General features: G+C 39.4%; 1 protein-coding gene across 3 annotated transcripts in view; it reads right to left on the bottom strand.

Moving 5' to 3' along the window:
* Nucleotides 1–20,968, bottom strand: part of glt1d1 (glycosyltransferase 1 domain containing 1) — a 36,360-nt gene that overhangs the window by 12,491 nt on the left and 2,901 nt on the right. For all 3 annotated transcript variants that reach the window (XM_057357486.1, XM_057357488.1, XM_057357489.1), the window contains exons 5-8: nucleotides 19,148–19,184; nucleotides 18,989–19,045; nucleotides 5,862–5,960; nucleotides 5,473–5,522 (exon numbers count right to left, since the gene is read on the bottom strand). In XM_057357486.1, the coding sequence (XP_057213469.1) occupies nucleotides 5,473–5,522; nucleotides 5,862–5,960; nucleotides 18,989–19,045; nucleotides 19,148–19,184 (243 nt within the window). The remainder of the gene's footprint in view (nucleotides 1–5,472; nucleotides 5,523–5,861; nucleotides 5,961–18,988; nucleotides 19,046–19,147; nucleotides 19,185–20,968) is intronic.

Below are 20,968 nucleotides of genomic sequence, written 5' to 3'. Positions count from 1 at the left end.
AACAGAGCGGTCACCTCTCCTAGGGGGAACCTTGGGAAGTTTGAGTGCTCTGCTGATTTACCTGCCTGACGTTACCGCCGGCCAACGCAACGTTGAGTGGAGACTGCTGAAGGCAGCGAGAAGTTGTGTCACCCGGCGCACCGTCGTATCGAGAGTGCTGTGGGGAAGCCCGGAGAGAGAGAAGCTCTTTTGAGAGAGAGTCGCCCGCTTCGACCCGCCGGCGATGACCTGGCCGGGGGGGTCGGGCCTGCTGTTACTCTCAATCTCCCTGGCTAATCCCGTCAGGGCCGCTCTGTCTCCTAGGCGGGTTCCCAACGGGGTAGAAGCCCTCTTCTGCGGCTCTGCATCTCTGGCGGCCGTCGCTGGGAGGGCCCCAGTACCAGAGGGGCCACCACGGGGGGCGGGGCTGCTGGGGGGCAGGCTGCGCTTGGGACCTCGACGACCGATAGGCAGCCGGGTCGCGGCGGAGCAGTCTGCTTCTTCACCACGGAGAACCTCCACGGTGTCACCACACAGCCCAGTTTACGAGATGGGCACATCTAGAAAGCGAGCCTTCTGAGCATCACTACGCAAGGTTGAGCCACAGATGTCTCCCTTGGACCACTAACGTGGACGTCGTCCGACCCAGAGCACCCGCCATGACCTTCTTCGCACGGGGCGCGAGGTCGGTGGCGGAGCACAGCCGGGTCGGTCTTCCTATCAACCAGATCTTAACGCTTTGACTTATGTCCCAATGGGTCGCCATAGCATTATGACCCTGATGGACCGCCATAGCGTGGAGGGCGGAGGCAGCTTAACCCACAGCATCGTAAGTTTTCGACACGAGTGTCAAAGAGCTTACATGCCTTGGAAGGGAGCCGTGGTCGACCCCTCCAAGAGGCAGCGTCTGCGGTGCACCGTGACTGCACATTCCACCTGCGGGACGTCGACATATCCCTTAGCTGCCCCACCGTCCAGGGAAGTAACAGCTCCTGAGCCCGTCAGACGGGAATGCGCCACGAACGGCATATTCCTCATCTTTGTGAGCTCCTCATGCACCTCCAGGTCCGCGAGCATTCCGGGAAGGGCGAGGCCACTGCAACATTGGCAAGCACGGCCGTCATCTCTGCGTTGCCTTGTCTTGGGCTCGACCGCCCAGGGGCAGGAGCTCCAAGGGGTCTCCGCATCCGATGCCAGGAGGTAGCTGTCAGACGATATGACAGAAAGTTCGTCCTCATCCCGTTGTCGAGTCTGCCTGCTATGGGACGGCACACCTCCGCCCATCGGGGATGAGCCAGGTGTGAGTGCCGGGGCACGGATGGTAAGCGAGCCGAAACTGGCGGAGTGACATCCATGGGTATCCCCAATCATCCCCGCTGCTCGCAGAAGCAGTCGACCTCGCCGAAGCGGCAGTCAACGCTTGGGAAGCAGACGGGGTTGTGGCAACATTCCGGAGAACGTAGCCAACCGTGACCGCAACACCTTAATCGACGAGCCCTGCCTCTGCATGCTGGAACCCCAACATGCAATACAGGTGTCGTGCCCGTCAGACTCGGGGATGAGTCTGTCATACCCAAGAACACAGCAGCGAGATATGCCCGAAGACAGTGCAGACTGTGAGAGGAAATTTGCTCTTTTAGAAATATCTGCAGCTCGCTGCCGAAACGCCCTGCGGACGTCCGCTTGTGAAAAGAGGAAACTCCGCTGCATGCGTCCTAAATCCAGCAGGAAGAGATTCTCAGAGAGAATAAAGTGCTTGACATCCAAGTGTCACACTAGGTTCCGAAGAACAAAAAGAAGATGAATGAATGGGCGCCACCATCTCCTTTTATACCCGTATGCACGGGGCGGAGACTGGCGTGTGCGTGCCATTTGCCAAGTTCATTGGCGTTTTTAAATTCCTCTCGGAGATGATAGGTTCTCAAGATCAAACCCCAGTCTGTCTATCAACACAACGTCGAGAGACCGACTGAAAGGGAGATGAAAATTCTCTCTTCGTTTACTCACCTTCAGCTTGTTTCAAACCTGTATAAATGTCTTTGTTCTGTTAAACACAAATTAAGATATTTGGAAGAATGTCAGTAACCAAACAGATCCCATTTACTGCCATAGTAGCAGTGTTAATTTTGACAGCAAATTTTGATTTAGTTTTAGTCATAGTCTTTTGACGAAAATGCAATTTAGTTTTAGTCACATTTTAGTCAACCCCATCATTTTAGTTTTAGTCTAGTTTTAGTCGACGAAATATGAAAAACATTTTAGTCGAATAAATATACATTATATTTAGTCTACTAAAATCTAAATGGTTTAAATCATTTACTTGGTGTAATTAAATGTTCCATACAAAGATTCAACTGTTTTGACATAATTTACTTCACCTTAGAATGAAATTAAACCAGGTCATTACCTTTATTTTTCAGAAAATTCCAGTAACTAGATATGCATTGTTGGAACGCCATGAACGACCATGAACGACATGTTCCAGTTCGTTCAATTCCATTTGACTCAATTGACTCGTTAAGTAGGGCGTATTCATTCAGTTCATTCAACCAATGAAACGCTCTGACAGGGCTCACACTCAAAGGCTATTGGCTCATGGCATGCCTATTTGAAGAAAGAGCGCACTGTCTTTGCTTGAGACAGCAATGAATGAGAATAGCTTTCAAAAAGACATATTATATAAATTGTATTACATTTCTTTAGTCATGCAAACATGTTACATATTTGGTTGGAATGTACAGTTTGACTCACTTCATCACTTCTATAATCAGTAGAGGACAGCGCTGGTTTCTTTTGGCTGACTCTGTTGCATTTCACGTTATGCAGCAGCTCGTGTTAAGTTAACATTGGCATATAAAACCTTTGAGCTTGCCTTCGTAATGTGTTTCGGGGTGACTCGCCTGCAGTCGCGCTTCAAGTTTGCGGCGTTTTACCGGCGATCGTGAAGAAAATAAGACGCTTTGTAACCCGCGTGGAGACACAGAATACATGTGTGTGCTTCCCCTTCTCCCAGAGACTTCTCTCTACCGTTTATATGAGATGAGCAGCACATGCGCGCAATCTGATGTCCGCCAGGTGGGACAAGAATATTTTCGTCTCGTTTTTATTAGTTGACGAAAATGTCAGTATATTTTTATTACAGTTTTCGTTATAATGCATTCATTTTTATTTAGTTATCGTCTCGTTTTCGTCAGTGAAAACATGTCGTTAACGAATACTTTTCGTCATAGTTTTCGTTAACGAAATTAACACTGCATAGTAGGGAAAATAAATACTACGGGGGTCAATGGGGGATGATAACCGTTTGGCTACTGACATTCTTCCAAATATTTTCCTTTGTGTTAAGCAAAACAAAGAAATGTATACAGGTTTGAAACAATTTGAGGGTGCAGTAAATGATGACAGAATTTTCATTTTTGAGTGAACTATCCCTTTAATGAGCAGAATTAAAGTTTAGGGGAAGTTATGGTAACTTCTAAAGTTGATGGTACAGATGTTATAAAAGAAACAGTTCAGATGACCATTCAGACCCAACTGTGTTCCAACAACAACTTTCACAACTTTGTGGTTAAAAAAGCTGCCACAGACTTTCAGTCAGAAGAAAAAATTTAACTCGCCTATGATGCCCCAAGTGTATTAAAACAATTTAAACTGAAAAGCGTTTAGAGATGAGGAAACAATATCGGCTCGAGGTCTTAAATATGCTCTGCTACTCTTCTGACTCATTCCCCAGACACGGAAACTTTTTTATCTTTTTGGAATGGTTCTTTATTTTCCCATCTTCTGAAATCTCTTTTCTCTAAAATATATTTGAGCATGTCTGTGACTAGTCTAGTGAAAGAGGGAGGGTGACCTCACTGCAGGGTTGGCAGAATGGCAGCACCCAGGCTTGGCACATAATCTGGACTGGCAGATGGTCTGCCACGGGCTAGCCATTAGCTCCTATAGCTAACGCCGTCCCCTAGCACTGTAAATCACCGCAGGCCCGCACGCAGCAGCTGAGCTTATCCCAAACCTCCGTCACAACTCCTCCCAGCCCCAATCCTCCCATGATTCCTTTGCTCTAGCTCTGTTGAGCCTCTAAATACCTTTGCTAAAGCTTAAAGGAGGCTAATGTTGTTATCATTGCTACATCCAATTAGCGCTCCCTTGGAGTCTGCAGAAGCATGTTGCCTTAAGTGTGCCAACACTGACACTCTGCTTTACAAAGGAAGTGTTTTGGGACTCTGTTAAATGGAGTGATTAGTTTAGGGCGCTCAAACTACTTTATTTTGAGGGATAGATTATCCAGAGAGTCCAGCTTTAAAACTTTTCAGAGACAGGTGAAATTTTGAGGTGTTGCAAAGAATTTAATCATTTAATGTAAGATTTTTCCTACCCAAAATCATTCATCTGAATTTATGTGCTTTTTTTAATCGCCACTAGGGCTGTCAAACGATTAATCGCATCCAGAATAAAAGATTGTGTATACATAATATATGTCTGTGTACTGTGCATTGTCACAGTAATGGTGCCCACTGCCCACAGACCAAAGATACAGAGAGTTTCCCAAATACGATACTTTAATAGCACAAACAAGTGCTATAAACTGGAGTTACATATACACACAATAGCTAAGACAAGACCAGACAACAATAGGGCAAACAGAGTGAGTTCTTATAGTCCATAGATGATGAGGGGATTGCTGACAGGTGCGGTGATTACTGAAGAGGGACCAGTGAGGGAGTGTGGAGGATGCTGGGAAGTGAAGTCCATGGGGAAGCACGGGAAACGGAGGGGAACAGACAAGACCGTGACATGCATATTAATTTTGTATTTATGAACACATACACATCGGTTATTATAGTTTTGATTTGAGTTTTGTTTCAGTTTTATTAATATTTTAAATTAGCATTAATTTTTAGATTTTTTAGTTTAATTTTAGTTAAATATTTAGCAACGTTGTTATTTGCTTTTGTAATTTTATCATTTATTTTGTTTATTTTTTATGTTGCTATATAAGATTAATTGGTTTCAGTTTTGTTTATTATTATAATGTTAGTGCTTTAAACTTATTTCAGTTTATTTCTGAGGCAACATTTCAATTTATTTGCTAGTTTATTTTTTCCCAATTATTTTTGGCCCAATATTTGATTTGATTTCAATAAACAGAAACTAAACAAAAATAACCTTGATACACATACATGCATACACACTTAAGATATATTTACATGTATTTATTTATATTTACTGATAATGTAAATTGTATATAAATGTAAAAAATTATGTTTATTTTTGTCTTAAATATATGCATGTTTGTTTTCTAGTTGATAATGTTTCTTCTTGTCTTTGCATATGTAGTGTGGTAATCCAGATGTAAGATAGACTGGATATGGACTGAGGTTAGCTAACTAAATAGAAAAAATCAATGAAATCAATGAAAGAGAATCTGCCAATTAATGATAGGCCAGATTTGGCAACTCAATCTTTCTAGCATTTTCATTTCTCACTCACCTTTGGACCGATGATGATAAGGATCACCAGAGGGTTTTGTATGTGCCATTCTGTAAGAATAACAAATATGATTAGACACACCACACATGCACCACTTAATGTACCTATAGGTCAGACATCATATGCTGTTTGGACAGAGACATCTTGACTCTAGAAATCATAAGGATTTTAGTCAGGATCATTTTTAAAACAGAATTTGTCAGATACAGTATATACTTAAGACGGTATTTTTTTGTAATACAGTCACAGTGTTCTAACTGTTCAAAACATGAAGAATCCTCCCACAGGAAACATCTCATGAGAAACCTGTCATGGTGTTATTTTTCATGATGAATAGGTGATTCAAGCTGAACTGCATTTCTTTATTTTACAGAATACCAGTGACATACCTGAAAAAGCTTCAAGTAGATATAGAGGATCCTTAACTCGCCTGAGTCCACAAACCAACAGGAACACACGTAGATCTTCCACCTTCTCAGTACACACACCTGAAACAAAACAAATCCTAAAATAAATCTTTATGGCGAGAAACTGTTGATCCTAAATTGGATATTTATACATCAGGACTGCGAGCATGGAAATGTAAAGTGACATAAATCAATGCATACATACATGCTGAACCTCATCATGCAATGCGGCTAATCCATCAAACAAGGTCATATGGATGTGACGGATGCAACAGGCATTAAACAGAGACACATGCATCAGTACTTCCTCAATATTAGAGTGTATATATACAAACCCGATTCCAAAAAATTTGGGACACTGTACAAATTGTGAATAAAAAAGGAATGCAATAATTTACGAATCTCATAAACTTATATTTTATTCACAATAGAATATAGATAACATATCAAATGTTGAAAGTGAGACATTTTGAAATGTCATGCCAAATATTGGCTCATTTTGGATTTCATGAGAGCTACACATTCCAAAAAAGTTGGGACAGGTAGCAATAAGAGGCCGGAAAAGTTAAATGTACATATAAGGAACAGCTGGAGGACCAATTTGCAACTTATTAGGTCAATTGGCAACATGATTGGGTATAAAAAGAGCCTCTCAGAGTGGCAGTGTCTCTCAGAAGTCAAGATGGGCAGAGGATCACCAATTCCCCCAATGCTGCGGCGAAAAATAGTGGAGCAATATCAGAAAGGAGTTTCTCAGAGAAAAATTGCAAAGAGTTTGAAGTTATCATCATCTACAGTGCATAATATCATCCAAAGATTCAGAGAATCTGGAACAATCTCTGTGCGTAAGGGTCAAGGCCGGAAAACCATACTGGATGCCCGTGATCTTCAGGCCCTTAGACGGCACTGCATCACATACAGGAATGCTACTGTAATGGAAATCACAACATGGGCTCAGGAATACTTCCAGAAAACATTGTCGGTGAACACAATCCACCGTGCCACCGTTGCCGGCTAAAACTCTATAGGTCAAAAAAGAAGCCATATCTAAACATGATCCAGAAGCGCAGGCGTTTTCTCTGGGCCAAGGCTCATTTAAAATGGACTGTGGCAAAGTGGAAAACTGTTCTGTGGTCAGACGAATCAAAATTTGAAGTTCTTTTTGGAAAACTGGGACGCCATGTCAGCCGGACTAAAGAGGACAAGGACAACCCAAGTTGTTATCAGCGCTCAGTTCAGAAGCCTGCATCTCTGATGGTATGGGGTTGCATGAGTGCGTGTGGCATGGGCAGCTTACACATCTGGAAAGGCACCATCAATGCTGAAAGGTATATCCAAGTTCTAGAACAACATATGCTCCCATCCAGACGTCGTCTCTTTCAGGGAAGACCTTGCATTTTCCAACATGACAATGCCAGACCACATACTGCATCAATTACAACATCATGGCTGCGTAGAAGAAGGATCCGGGTACTGAAATGGCCAGCCTGCAGTCCAGATCTTTCACCCATAGAAAACATTTGGCGCATCATAAAGAGGAAGATGCGACAAAGAAGACCTAAGACAGTCGAGCAACTAGAAGCCTGTATTAGACAAGAATGGGACAACATTCCTATTCCTAAACTTGAGCAACTTGTCTCCTCAGTCCCCAGACGTTTACAGACTGTTATAAAAAGAAGAGGGGATGCCACACAGTGGTAAACATGGCCTTGTCCCAACTTTTTTGAGATGTGTTGATGCCATGAAATTTAAAATCAACTTATTTTTCCCTTAAATTGATACATTCTCTCAGTTTAAACATTTGATATGTCATCTATGTTGTATTCTGAATAAAATATTGAAATTTGAAACTTCCACATCATTGCATTCTGTTTTTATTCACAATTTGTACAGTGTCCCAACTTTTTTGGAATCGGGTTGTATATATATATATATATATATATATAATTTATTTATGTCAGTTTATATAGGGTGCATCACAGCATGCACAAAAAAACAAAATCTTTATGAGACAATATGTTTATTGGTTTAATCCGGATCTTTGGGAAGCATTGGTGAGAATGGCTAGAAAAACCAAACAGGATGCAGAGCTGCATATAAGCATAATGATGATGTCATCATAACCCCAGTCCTCACTTGCCTTTTTTTGTCAGTATCTGATATCTGTTCCACCCAAATCTCTGCTTTACCCCAGATCATCCCTCTTTAAATCCCACCTATTCCAGATTATCCAAAAAATACCAGTGCTGTGTATATATATGTGTGTGAATGTGCGTCATATGCTGCATTTGGTCAGTGTCAGCTCAGGCTATGAACAGTGTTGACTAAAATATATTCCTTGTCATAAATTGTCTACTTCAATGATTTTTGCAGAAATCCATCAATAATGTATAAAATACATATTAAAATATGTAAATGACAAATATGTCTCATATATAATGTCTGGTGCCTCTAATAATGATCAAGTAAACATATGTAAAGTATTTTTATAGGGCTGTCAAACGATTCATCTCGATTAATCGCATCCAGAATAAAAGTTTGTTTATACATAATATATGTCTGTGTACTGCCCATATTAGTTTTGTATTTATAAACACATACACATACATGTATACATATTTAGGAAATATTTACCAATAATTTAAATTATATATAAATGTTTATTTCATATTTTTCTTAAAATTTTGTAGTTATTTTTTGGCCTTATGGCTTTATTTTGATAGGACTGTGGAGAGAGAGGCAAGAAGTTGAGGGAAAGGACCATAAGCCAGGACTTGATGCTGCTGCACAACATGTCGGCACACAGTAAACTGGAGCCGACATCTGTAAAGTATTTTTACATTAAAGGTTTGGTGCAACGGTGTGTCATGCATTCTGACTTTTTACAATGTTAAACGTGCTGTCTTCTCATGCTTAATATGGTCAACTTGTCAAATAGAGTTGGGCGTATTACGTAGTATTTCTGTGCTCGATATACTCCCCCAGCGATTGTACAGGTTGCGGAAAGTTTTTTTCGAACATATAAAACTGTTTCGTAACAATTTTTCTTAGTCCCTTATTGGACAATTCTCCTGGAAAAGCACATGGCACGCCCACGCGGCAGCAAGGAGAGCAGAAGGTGCATGTGCAGACGTCACTGTCACTTGTGTGCAGGAGAGAGAGAGAGAGAGAGAGAGAGAGAGAGCGAGCATACGTTCACGAAGTTCAGGTGTTTGTTTGTTCACTGCATTTGGGTGATGAATGTTATATAAATGGTGGCTATAACGAGATCATTTGAAACTGATATATGGAGCCGTCCCAGCGCTAAAAGATGCCGGACATGTGTTAGGGCCGCTTTAACTTTTACACCTGTATTGATTTAAAAACAGGTCAATGCTTTGGGTCCACTAGACATCGAATGAGTAACAAAAATTAAGTCAATTGTGCAGAACTAATGTGACCAAATAGAAATTGAGATTTCCTGAAAGGTCAGGATGACCATGTTTGGCTGGTCAGGATGTTCAAATAAGCAACATTATTTGACAGCACTACAGAACCATAGTGTTTATGCTTTCTAGGAAAATCTGACTACAAACGGTTTATACAGTAGTTCTCTTTGTACGTTAATCTGGGATATAAGAAAGTATTTCAATTTACAAAGAGCTTTAAGAACCTTTCACATTACTTACATCAGGCCTTCAAACAAATCTCAATACAAGTGTGCCATTTTAACCACTACATTAAAAATATTACGCACAGCATCACTGAGGATGATTTTACCAATCATAAACTCTTTAAGATGTATAAGTATGGCAATTTATGCCTTCCATGTGCCGTTGATATCAAGACCAACAGGGTCGAAGTTGAAATTGTTCAAACTTTGCGAGCCGCATTATAATGATCAATGTGGCACCTGGGGTAACACTGCGTGGCGCTTCACCAGTGGCTTTCCATTTCTGTTTTGGCAAAAGTCATAAATGAAATGAACTGTAAACCCTTGCAGATAAGAGCTACTTTTTTTGGCTATATACAATCCACACAAGCCGCTTAATATTGTGCACTGCCGCTTTTAGCCAAAATTGCTCCCGTCTGATCTGGAATCAGTTTTGCTCATCAACAATGATAGTTTTGTCAAGGTTGAGTCTGGTTAGAGGTCAGTATGAGGTCAGAATCCATTCTTAGAAACAGCGGGAGAGGTCACAGCGAGATATGTGATGTGAGGTAAAGCTGATGGATTAGACAGTTGATCTAGGGCTGCAGTGTTTACAACGGTTTAACTGTCACACAACAGCTTCACAACAGTTCATTCTATCACATGGAAAGTAAAACGCATTGTTGCTCTTAACTTTCTGCCCACAGAAGGATTAACCTAACATTTATATAGACCTATAGATACAGCTGTTTCCATAAGGAATGGTTTTATGAAAAAAAATCTATAGGGATCGAAAAAGAAGGGACTTCTCATTCCCTTCTTTTTTGATAGAAATGTTCCTGAAGCTCAGTTGGTAGAGACCTGGATTAGCAGTGCAAAGATCACGGGTTAGAATCTCGGGGAGCACACATAGCGCTAAAAAATGTATACATTTAATGTACTTTGTCGTTTTGGATAAAAAATCTGACAAATGCAAAAAAAATCACCTTGTTTAAAGTTAATTATAGTTTTGTTTTTAGTTTTAATTAGTTTTATGATCATTTTAAATCAGCTTTTACTTTTAGATTTTTAGTTTTTATGTAATTTTTGTTTTATGCCTTTGTCATTTTATTATTTATCTGTTTATTTTTATGTTAAGATTATTAAATGTTCAGTTTTTGTTTATTATTATTTAACGCATTAACGGAGCCAGTGGGGCTATAACAATCTTAGCCAACAGGTTGGCGCGTATGGTTGCATTGATTTTGGTAATGTGTTGTAATGGTATGCTATACGGGACCAGGGGCACTGAGCACGCATTAACAGTGGGGGCAGTCGTTAGAGAGTCGGACTCATGACCAGAAGGTTGCTAGTTCGATTCTCAGGGCCGGCGGGTAACGACTGAGGTGCCTTTGAGCTGCAGTGATAGCTGCCCACTGCTTCTGGTGTATATGTGTTCACGACTTGCAGTGCGTGAGTTCACTACTCACCGGACGGGTTAAATGCAGAGGTCGCCATAGCCGACAAATAGGTCACTCTAAGAGGACAGGTCCAGTGGAGGATAATCAAGAACTGGCCAGTGGTGCAGAAAGAAGAAGCCAATGGCTGTGGTTTAGTCGGATGGACACAGCATGGGCTGCCAGATGACCTTGTAGCAATGCGACACACACCCAGGTCTGATCAACCTGCGGTGGACCTCCCTTGACTGAGGGTGTCTTGTGATAAAGGGCCGAAACACCCAATGAAGCTGAGGTGCACAACTCAGGACGTGTCGCATTGATGGGAACCATACAAAGGGCATTATTAGCAGCACCTCACTAAAAGGCATCTTTCACTCAGGATAATGGATGTGATGAAAGTGGGACACACAACTCATGAGATGTCTCTCTGATAATGGCAAGGAAAGGTAAGTATGCTATGTATTTCTATAATCATTTATCGCCCAAACACAGAGGATGCCTACCCGACGAACCAGTGAAACCTCAGACCTCCTTTCCTCTATTCATATTCTTGACTGCTTCCCCGTCATGCATAAGGCTTGGGAAATGTCCTATTGGGCAGTTAAACTGTGCTGAAATACTGGGATTATAACACCAGTCCTATTAAGCGAATTTTATAATTTTACTGCTTTAAACTCATTTCAGTTTATTTCTGAGGCAAAATGTACATTTTTCGTTTAGTTTAAGTTTTTCCCCAAAATTTTAGGATCATATTTTATTTGATTTCAATGAACAGAAATGTTTTCAAAGTTTTCATTTTAGTAAACTAAAATAACCTTGCTTCAAAGAAAAATGTTGACAAGTCATTGTTTCTGTGTTTCTGTTTTGAAACATTTACTTTTTTTTTGTTTAGCAGATACTTTACACCAACGTGACTTACAAATGAGAGAGCATTTACCATTTTGTCAATGAGTTCCATAAAACCTATCCAAGAAACCCAACTTTATTTTCTGCTCTTGACAATGGGGTTTAATCGCTCTACTAACATATCTACTAAGATAATAAACAATACATTTTACAGTAAATAATATAAAGGAGACAAGAAATCCCTTTTTCTGTATACCACAAACATACAGTAGTGCAGCAAAACAAACCAAACAAATCAAATAAAGGAGAAAATTATTATTAAAAAACATTTATCTCTGTTTATATATCTGTTTTTTTTACTTTGGTCAGTGCTTGATTACATAAAATAATCTCATGTCATCTGAGAATTGAGATAAAGGTCCAACATCCATCCAGTTGGCATACTGTACCATATCGGGAACCAGGAGAGACCGGCACATTTTTTACACATTTATTTTTTGTGTCTTTGTGCATTTAAGATTGTATCAATACAAACACTCCCCTGGAATCTAACCTACCATGTTAGTGTTGCGTGCAACACGCTCATCTTACCAGCAACCCTCTAAAGACATTTAAGAGGCAAAAAGCAGAGCATGTCAGGGCTTTTGAGTGACTGAAATCTAGTTTTGTGTGATTATTTATTTATTTGTTTTGCTTTGAAATGTATTCATTTGTGAGGCAACATAAATGTTTTGAGGCACAAACAGGCTTTATTATGCATATAAAGCAGCACACAGTATATCAGTCTGAACCAGAGCACTACTGTCACTACAATAGTGTGAACAGATGATCAAACAGCAGTAACTCAAGCTGATGACTGACTTTGATTTCAAATTGCTACACTGGGATGAAGTCTAAACCTAAAGAAAGCAACAGCAGGTCTAATGATCACGATGAAAGTGGTTTAGCAGAAATAAGCCTTCGCCACCACAGACTAATACAACACTCCACCCAGTGGACAAATGGGAAAATGTGTTTTACATTGTTTGAGAGAGGCTGAATTTTAAGGACAATGCATTAAATAAGACATATTATCAATACATAATAATACATTTAATACATATTATTTACATAGCCTTACATATGTTTGTGTGTCACTAAATAAAGAAGTAATAAAATATATTGGATTAAGACCTAAATTAAAAAGTTTATGATATTTATATTAGGTTTGTAATTTGGTTTTTCTTCTGACTTGCATAGAAAATAATAATAAAATCAATAATATAGGTATTTGGATATATTACCGTTATATATTTTGGAAATATTTAACCCCCACATTCAATTGTCATAATTTACTCTCTTATGATTTTTTACACATTTTGATTTTGTAGATTCTATACACACAAAAAAAATGCTTTTCTAGAAAATACTTTGCCTCTCTTTTGCATACCATAATAGTGAATGAGCACTGGGGCAGTCAGGCTCAACAATAACGGCCCAAATATGGACCCCGCCAAAAAAATATAAAGGGCCAGAATATCTTGCGGCAGCGCAAACGCCTTTATTTACTGTCGGTGTTTACTAAAGACACGCAGTGAAAATTAGCGCTGAAAGGACGTGGACACAGATGTTTTTGTGACAAACCTTACTGCATATGCATTTATAGGAGTTTCGACGCAAGCTTTATGGGAGGAGAGTATTTAAATGAATCACACAAGTGCTTGTCATTGTACTTTATTTAATGCCCCCCCAAAAAGCACGTCTTAAACCATGAGCTAGTGATGCGCGTATGAGCTCGACGTCACCTGAATCCGCTAAAAATAGCCTAAATCACCCATCTCTCCTCGATCTGCGGCGCGTGTCAGTTTGCATTCCGTTATTAGTAGATTAATGAGCAAAACCTCTTCAAGAAGCTCATTTTGATTTTGAGCATACAACTTGCACATTGTTTTTGGTTGCTTTTTGGACAGTTTATATTGTGCGTTACAGACACACCTGTCAACATTATCGTTTTCCCCGTCATTTCTCCCAGTAAACGACAACGCGGGCGCGCATGGACAGACGCTCTCTGGGGCTCTCCCACCCGGAGACCGAGCGATCGCAAGCAAACAAACGCGTTTGTGAACGAACAGACGGGGACTCCCTCGGAAGGCGACTGCAAATGGGCGCAAGGGACGCTAGGTCTCCCAGATTCTGTAAACCAAATGTTGACATGTGTGGTTAAAAACAGATAAACAGCCATTGCGCTTTATTTAACCTGAAAGGATTCATTTATTCAGTACAGGGGAGAGTGAAAGCGTGATGCCATTCCCCTCACAACACACAGTTTGACCAGAGACTGTACAGTGCCTGGTGAAAATTAGGTTTTAAACGCGTTTACATTTTAGATAGTGTTGATATTATCATCATTAATAGATTATTTTATCCGCCCGCGACCCACCCACAATTAATCTCAATGTTCATTTATATCACAATGTTATATTTATATTGATCCGCCCGACCCGCGGATTATCAGCATCACTTCCCCGCGCTAATTTGCGCAATGTTTAGTAGATTGCGTTGGTCATTATGGGAATGAGATATTGGGCCTGTGTTTTTGAATGTGCGCTTTGTTAGTAAATCACCACAGAAATTTACGCTTTTTTGAAATTGCGCTATCGCGCTATTTTGCCCTGTTTGTAAATATGGCCCAAATCATATAAAACTATAAAAGCAGAGATATAGCCTAAGCAAGAAAGTCATACAGGTTTGAAGTATGTAGTGAAACTGGTACTGTTAAAGGGATAGTTCACCCCAAAATAAAAATTCTCATCATTTACTCACCCTCTTGTCATTTCAAATCTGTATGACTTTCTTTCTTTCGCAGAACACAAAAGAAGGTATTTTGAAGAAAGTTGATACCTGAAAAGCGCTGGCACCCATTCGCTTCTATTGCATGAACACAAAACCAATGCAAGTGAATGGGTGCCATTTACCAACATTCTTCATAATATTTTCTTTTGTGTTCTGCGGAAGAAAGTCCTTTACGTTTGAAATGACAAGAGGGTGAGTAAATGATGACAGAATTTTCTTTCTCTTTCTTGGGTGAACTATCACTTTAATACACTGGTAACATATTTAAACGTAGTACACTAAAATGATGTTTCTTTCAATGTGGTCGCCTTAAATGTAAACGTGCAAGCTCTCTCTCTCACACCAATCTTAGCTTTGAAAGAAGGCCAAACATGCCTTTAGTCCCGTCCCATAATCTAGTGTTAGAGGATTTGTGTGTCAAGGAGTTTACGGTGGATTACAGCCATCCTCAGACCATACAGCAGAGAGAATGTGTTCTTCACTTTACCGTAGTAGCAACACTGTTGTTTCCTTCATTCCTTCATTCATGCGTCACGTCCTTTATGTCTGCCGTGCATCGCTTCATACTCGCAAGGGCTGGATTATGGATGGATGGGTGTCTTCACACTTCTGATGAGCCTGTCAATTGCATCTATTCTTTTATCTTCCCTTCATCTTCAAGCATTGACTGCACTTAAGACAGACATGGTTAAAAATGCCCTGACAACTCTCTGATACAACCGAGAGGGAAATATAATTTTAGCGGTGTGAATTACACCTCAAAGGGTCGGGGAAAGACAGCATTACGTGTTCGCCCTTATGTGCAAATGCAGCGGTAAACAAGTGTCGTTCAGTTAGATCTAAGCGTTCACATGAAAGTAAAAGGGTAGGATGGTAACAAACAGACCTGTCACAGAAGGAAGGGAATAAGGTACAGTAAATAAAAGAAGCGCAGCACTCTCGCTTATGGGAGGAGGTTATTTATTACATTATTTATTCCTGTGTGCCACAGGAACTTATTTGGACGAACCATTTGTTGTGCTCGCTGTGTTTTTCTCTCACCTTTATATCTCATCCCTGTACCCTGTAAGAGATTTCATTTGTCTGTTTTTTAGTTACAAAGCCTTTGATCATAAGGAGGGACTTATGTTTGCGTGTACATGTTTACTAGGTGGTAAAGACTGTGGCATGTTGGTGGCACATTTTATTGTAGTGTGTCTTGTTCTAAAAGGGCACTCTTTTAATTAGATTTTAGTTAATCTGAGTGTGATTCATTTGCAAAAAATGAGAATGCACAAAACAAACAAAATTAATGATGATTTTGACTGATAGCATCATTGTTTCGGCCAAGATAATTGTGTCATGAAAATCTTGTCGCAGGCATGTTCAATGGAAAGCAGCTCGCCCAATCAGAATTCAGGGTCTGAACTGTTTCATAACGCAAAAGAATCATCGCTTTAAAAACGCTCAGCCCTACATATCTGACTCATGAGGAGCTCAACGGCCTAGTCAAAACACACTCCTCATAGTTCCAAGTTTTCCAACAACTGTCAACCCCTGTAGCTACACTTACACCTCCAGACGGCTCAAAGCCTCCAAGAGAATAAAAGAAATGAAACTTCAGTCTTACCACTCACACAAAATCATCTCTGCATCAGGACCCTATTTCCCACGACGCCCTGCAGGCGTGACTCTAATCATCGAGTGATAGGAGAGGGTCTACAAAGCACAATCCCACAGGACCACCCAGATCTTCTCTGTCATGTGCCAACTTGCTCCAGCTAAAAACTTATACGGCCCAACTTCTACACAACTGCAGACCTCCCACCTGTGTTCCCCCCAAACCCCGCTGTGATCCAGAGCTGACATCTCAGCTATCCCATCATCCACCACAGCATACACTCGACATGGCAGGAGGTCAGACTACCTGCTTTGATAGAGCTGCCGAGGCTTGGGCTGACTGATCTCAGAGCAGTGTCTGAAGCCCCAGGGGAATCCACAAACAAGCACAGGCTTATGCAGAGAGATCAATCTTGAATGAAGAGCAGCAGGCACGCTGGCTGGAGTAGATTACTCCGACACTGTGGCCCGTATATGCCCAGGAGAATGGATTAGATATTCTGGGCCGAGAGATTGAATCGCTCTCTTTGCATTTGGTTTTATATATGGTGTGTCTTTTCATCAGGGATGAGAATTCTGGTCATTTTGACTACTTGACAAAAAAATCAAGCGAGGATATCTTATCATATTGTTGCGTCATGCTATGCTGTTCTTTTTGCGTTTCAGAACCAACATTGCATTTTTAAGATGTCTTTAAATATAACTCAACTTTGAATGTCTCTGCATTTCATTTAATTTGCTTGTAATAGCCGTTTTTAAAAGTAAAAAATGGGCTCTGGTGCCGGCACGACTATAAATAACTGGACGTCAAAATCCCACTCAAAAAGGTGCCTTAACCAAAATATTACAAAATTAAAATAAAAAAGCCCATTTTGACACATTTCTGCTTTATTTTTAGTACAATTTTAAATGTTTTTATTCACAATAATTGTCCTCATATGCTCATGTCTATCAGTAGTTTGAGTAAGATGAAATTTGATTTAGTTGTGTAAATTATTAATTTAAGAAAGTTTCCAGAAATTTCATGATCTGGAAATAAATGTGACGATTCATGTTGCTGAAGTTTGCAGGAAACAAAAAACTGCTGGTTAGGACAAAACACTTTACATAACGACATACAAGGTTGTATTTGTTAACATTAGCTAACATGAACTAACAATAAACAATGTTGTTTTTCATCATTAATTTAATGCCAATACAACTGTTCATGTTAGTTCACTGAGCATAAACTAATGTTAACATTTGATTTTAAATATATTAGTTAATAATGAAATAATCAGGGATGCACCGATACCATTTTTTAAAGACAGAGTACGAGTACCGATATTTATTCCTACTCGCTGTTACCGATGCCTGTACCTATTCACAACACAGTGAGACTAATAAACATTGAATAGCTTCATAATTACAAACAACTCCAACTTAAATGAAAAAAATGAATAATTTTATGTGCTTTTCACAAACTTTCAAAGAAAATTTCACAACAAATTTCTGTCAGTACTGTAAGTTCTGTATCGGTGCATTTTTACAAGTAAAAGTACATGAACGTAGTATTGGGCCCGATACCGATACTGGTGTCAGTCTCGGTGCATGCCTAGAAATAATCATGAAATAACATTAATACATTCTGTTGTAGTGTTGTGTATTGTCAGTTCATGTTAGCCAATGCATTAACTAATTTTAACAAATATAACCTTATTGTAAAGTGTTACTTAAATCTCTTAAATATAAATGACAAAACTAAAATTGCAGATTGTGTTATTAAAACTAGAATCACCAAAGAAGGTGGTTTTAAACCATGCCACTCTGTCGATAGTTGCAAATAAATCTGTTCTTTTATATGCATGTTTTCTTTCATTTCGTTCAAGTTAGAAAATGTAAACTCACATCAACTCTTCACCGCTGTCAGGTTTCCTCTAATCAGGGTTGAGTCGAGTTGTTTATAAGCTTGAGTTCAAGAGCACTGAGTGCAGTGCTCACATGTATGTTTAATAGGGTGTCTAGATTCAAAATCATCACAGCATGTTCGAGAAGGATGATAATGAATGCACATGTTTAGTTATTAATCAAACTTCTCCGAACTGCTTTCCCCATGTGCATGTATGGAAATCCACCTGCAGTAATATATATATATATACGTCTATGTGATGATGTAGTCCAAGGCGAGGGTGGGGCGAAGAAAAATGAGAGCTTAATAATTTAGCTGAACAATTGAGCGTAGAAAACTTGTATCAAGTTTTATCTGTATTGTCAGATTGATGTATGTCTCTCATTTGACTCAACAGAGAACATTAAGACAAGCTGGAGAGATCCATTATAGACACTCCCGATAGTAAATGATGGACTTGTGTCATATATACCAAGATAGAGTGTTTGAGGAACAAAGAATCAGCACTTTAGAATGACAAATTCACCCAAAGAAAGGTTTTAAAGTGTGTCAAAAAGATAAAGAACAAATCAATTTTCGAGAACTCATCAATCATATAATAGAGCTTTAGATGTCACATACTGTGCCAGTCAAACGTTTGGGCATCTGCTTATTCTTTATCACTATATCCACATTTTGGAATAATTAGTAATAGTAATTTAAATGCAATGAAATAATAACGGAAGTAAGGGAGATCATAAAACATACATGTATATTTGGTCAAGTGTGTGTATAAACTTTGACTGGTACTGAAGATCTCGGAAAAACTGGATCTCATTCAGTCTTACCATCACAAAAAAGCAAGATACATTGAAAGTTGGTGAAAGTGTTGTACCTGTACTGTGTAAAAAGTCTCTCCAGCTGAAATGTGATGCCACTCTGGTCTCTATCCCTAAAAACGCAAGCAAAGGGAGGCATTTCAAAAACATAGTTTTGTCGCCCTCATGCTCTAATGTAGTGCCATTAGAGAGACTGTTGTGCTTTTAAAAATGACCTTGAGGCTGGACATGGATCTTCTTGCTTTCACATACCTGGTGAAAACAGAAATGAAATGGATGTTAGATTAGAGTTCACACACTTTTCTGAGAGTTTTTCAGACGAAAATCATTTCATAGAAAAGGCACTTACTTAAAAAGAATGATTTGTAGCAGATTCAATATTTTAAAGGGATAGTTCTCCCAAAAATGAAAATTCTGTCATCATTTACTCACCCTCAGGTTGTTCCAAATCTGTATACATTTCTGTGTTCTACTGAACACAAAGGAAGATATTTGAAAGAATGTTGGTAAGCAAGCAGATCTCATCCTCCATTCATGCCATAGTAGAAAAAATAAATACTATGGGAGTCAATGGGGGATGAGATCTGTTCGGTTACTGACATTTTTCCAAATATCTTCCTTTGTGTTCAGCAGAACACAGAAATGTATACAGGTTTGGAACAATGTGAGGTTGAGTAAATGATGAGAGAATTTTCATTTTTGGATGAACTGTCCCTTTAAAGCCGAGCGTAACAAGAAAAATATAAATTCACAATAGAACTATCCATGACATTTCCAGGCCTGAAACCACAGATTTATAAGGTTCTCTGACCACGACTCTGCAGATTGTTCAATAAAACTAAATGTCAGCCATTAGAATGGTGCCTTTTATGATTTATAAATTATACATATGCATTTAGAAAACAAGTCCTTGGCTAATGTATTAACAAATTCTGTAGGAATCTTTATGAAATGCAGGAACACACCTGCGAATTATATACAGTATAAAATAGGTAAAAAAATCACTACAGATTTTTTTAAACCATATAAATTACAATTCTCTTTATTCCTAATGGTAATTGAAACCTTATCAAAGATCAAGAAATAAAAACTAAATGTCAGCCATTAGAATTCCCCTTTTTTATGGTGATTTATGCATGTTCTTGGCTAATGTACTGTAATAACAGAAAATCTCAGTGTGAAAATCTCCATTGAATCTGCCGAATTAACACATCTGGGATTCGCGTAATTCAATACCAACACAGAAAAAACAATATAGCAGCTGGAAGGTAATAAAAGGATAATATGTAAATTGCGGGCTGAGATAAAGCGGATAATTTCACACAGACGGAGGGGAAATTGGCTGGATGTTATCAGTCCTGTGGGAGGGAGACCCCTGGTGTGTTTCTATACCACTGAACTGAATTCTGCATGAACTGAATAACAGACGCACAGACATCCAGCTTGCCTTGGCTTGTACATCTGTGTAATGTCTGTCTGGGGCTTTATTTGAGGATAAAACAGGGAAATATAGATTTTAATGCTATGCTATAATAGGATACAGGGGCAGGATATTGCAGTTTTGGCGGTTTAATCCTTCCTCTGTTGTATTTATAGCATCGGTTAGAACCGACATGTCTCTTTGGCTTCTCGCTCTCATTGAGCGATGACACTTTTAGTTACTTATTTACACTCAATAACCTTTCAATCAGCCTTCAGTGTAACTGGGCCATTTATATGTTATTTATTACAACAAATTATCCAAAATACGACTCCATGACCCTTTCTTTAAATTAGACATGGTACCTTGATAATACCTTGATTATGTCATTTCAGGTGATAAAACAGATTATTTCATTTTAATAAAAAATGACAAACATTATCAACAAGTACTACTGTGCCATGCGCAATAACACCAGGAACGTGCAAAAAGAAAACAAGGTCAATTTTGACTTGTCTCATGTTAACTTTAGGCAAGTTGTCAAGCCTTGTTCGCTGCACAGAAGTTCATATGTAGATAAGAAGGTCTCAGAGGTTCTGGCTTGAATACATGCTAA

Source organism: Triplophysa rosa, linkage group LG17 (assembly GCF_024868665.1).
Source record: "Triplophysa rosa linkage group LG17, Trosa_1v2, whole genome shotgun sequence".
Lineage (NCBI taxonomy): Eukaryota > Metazoa > Chordata > Actinopteri > Cypriniformes > Nemacheilidae > Triplophysa > Triplophysa rosa.
This window is presented reverse-complemented; position numbering and strand designations above follow the sequence as displayed.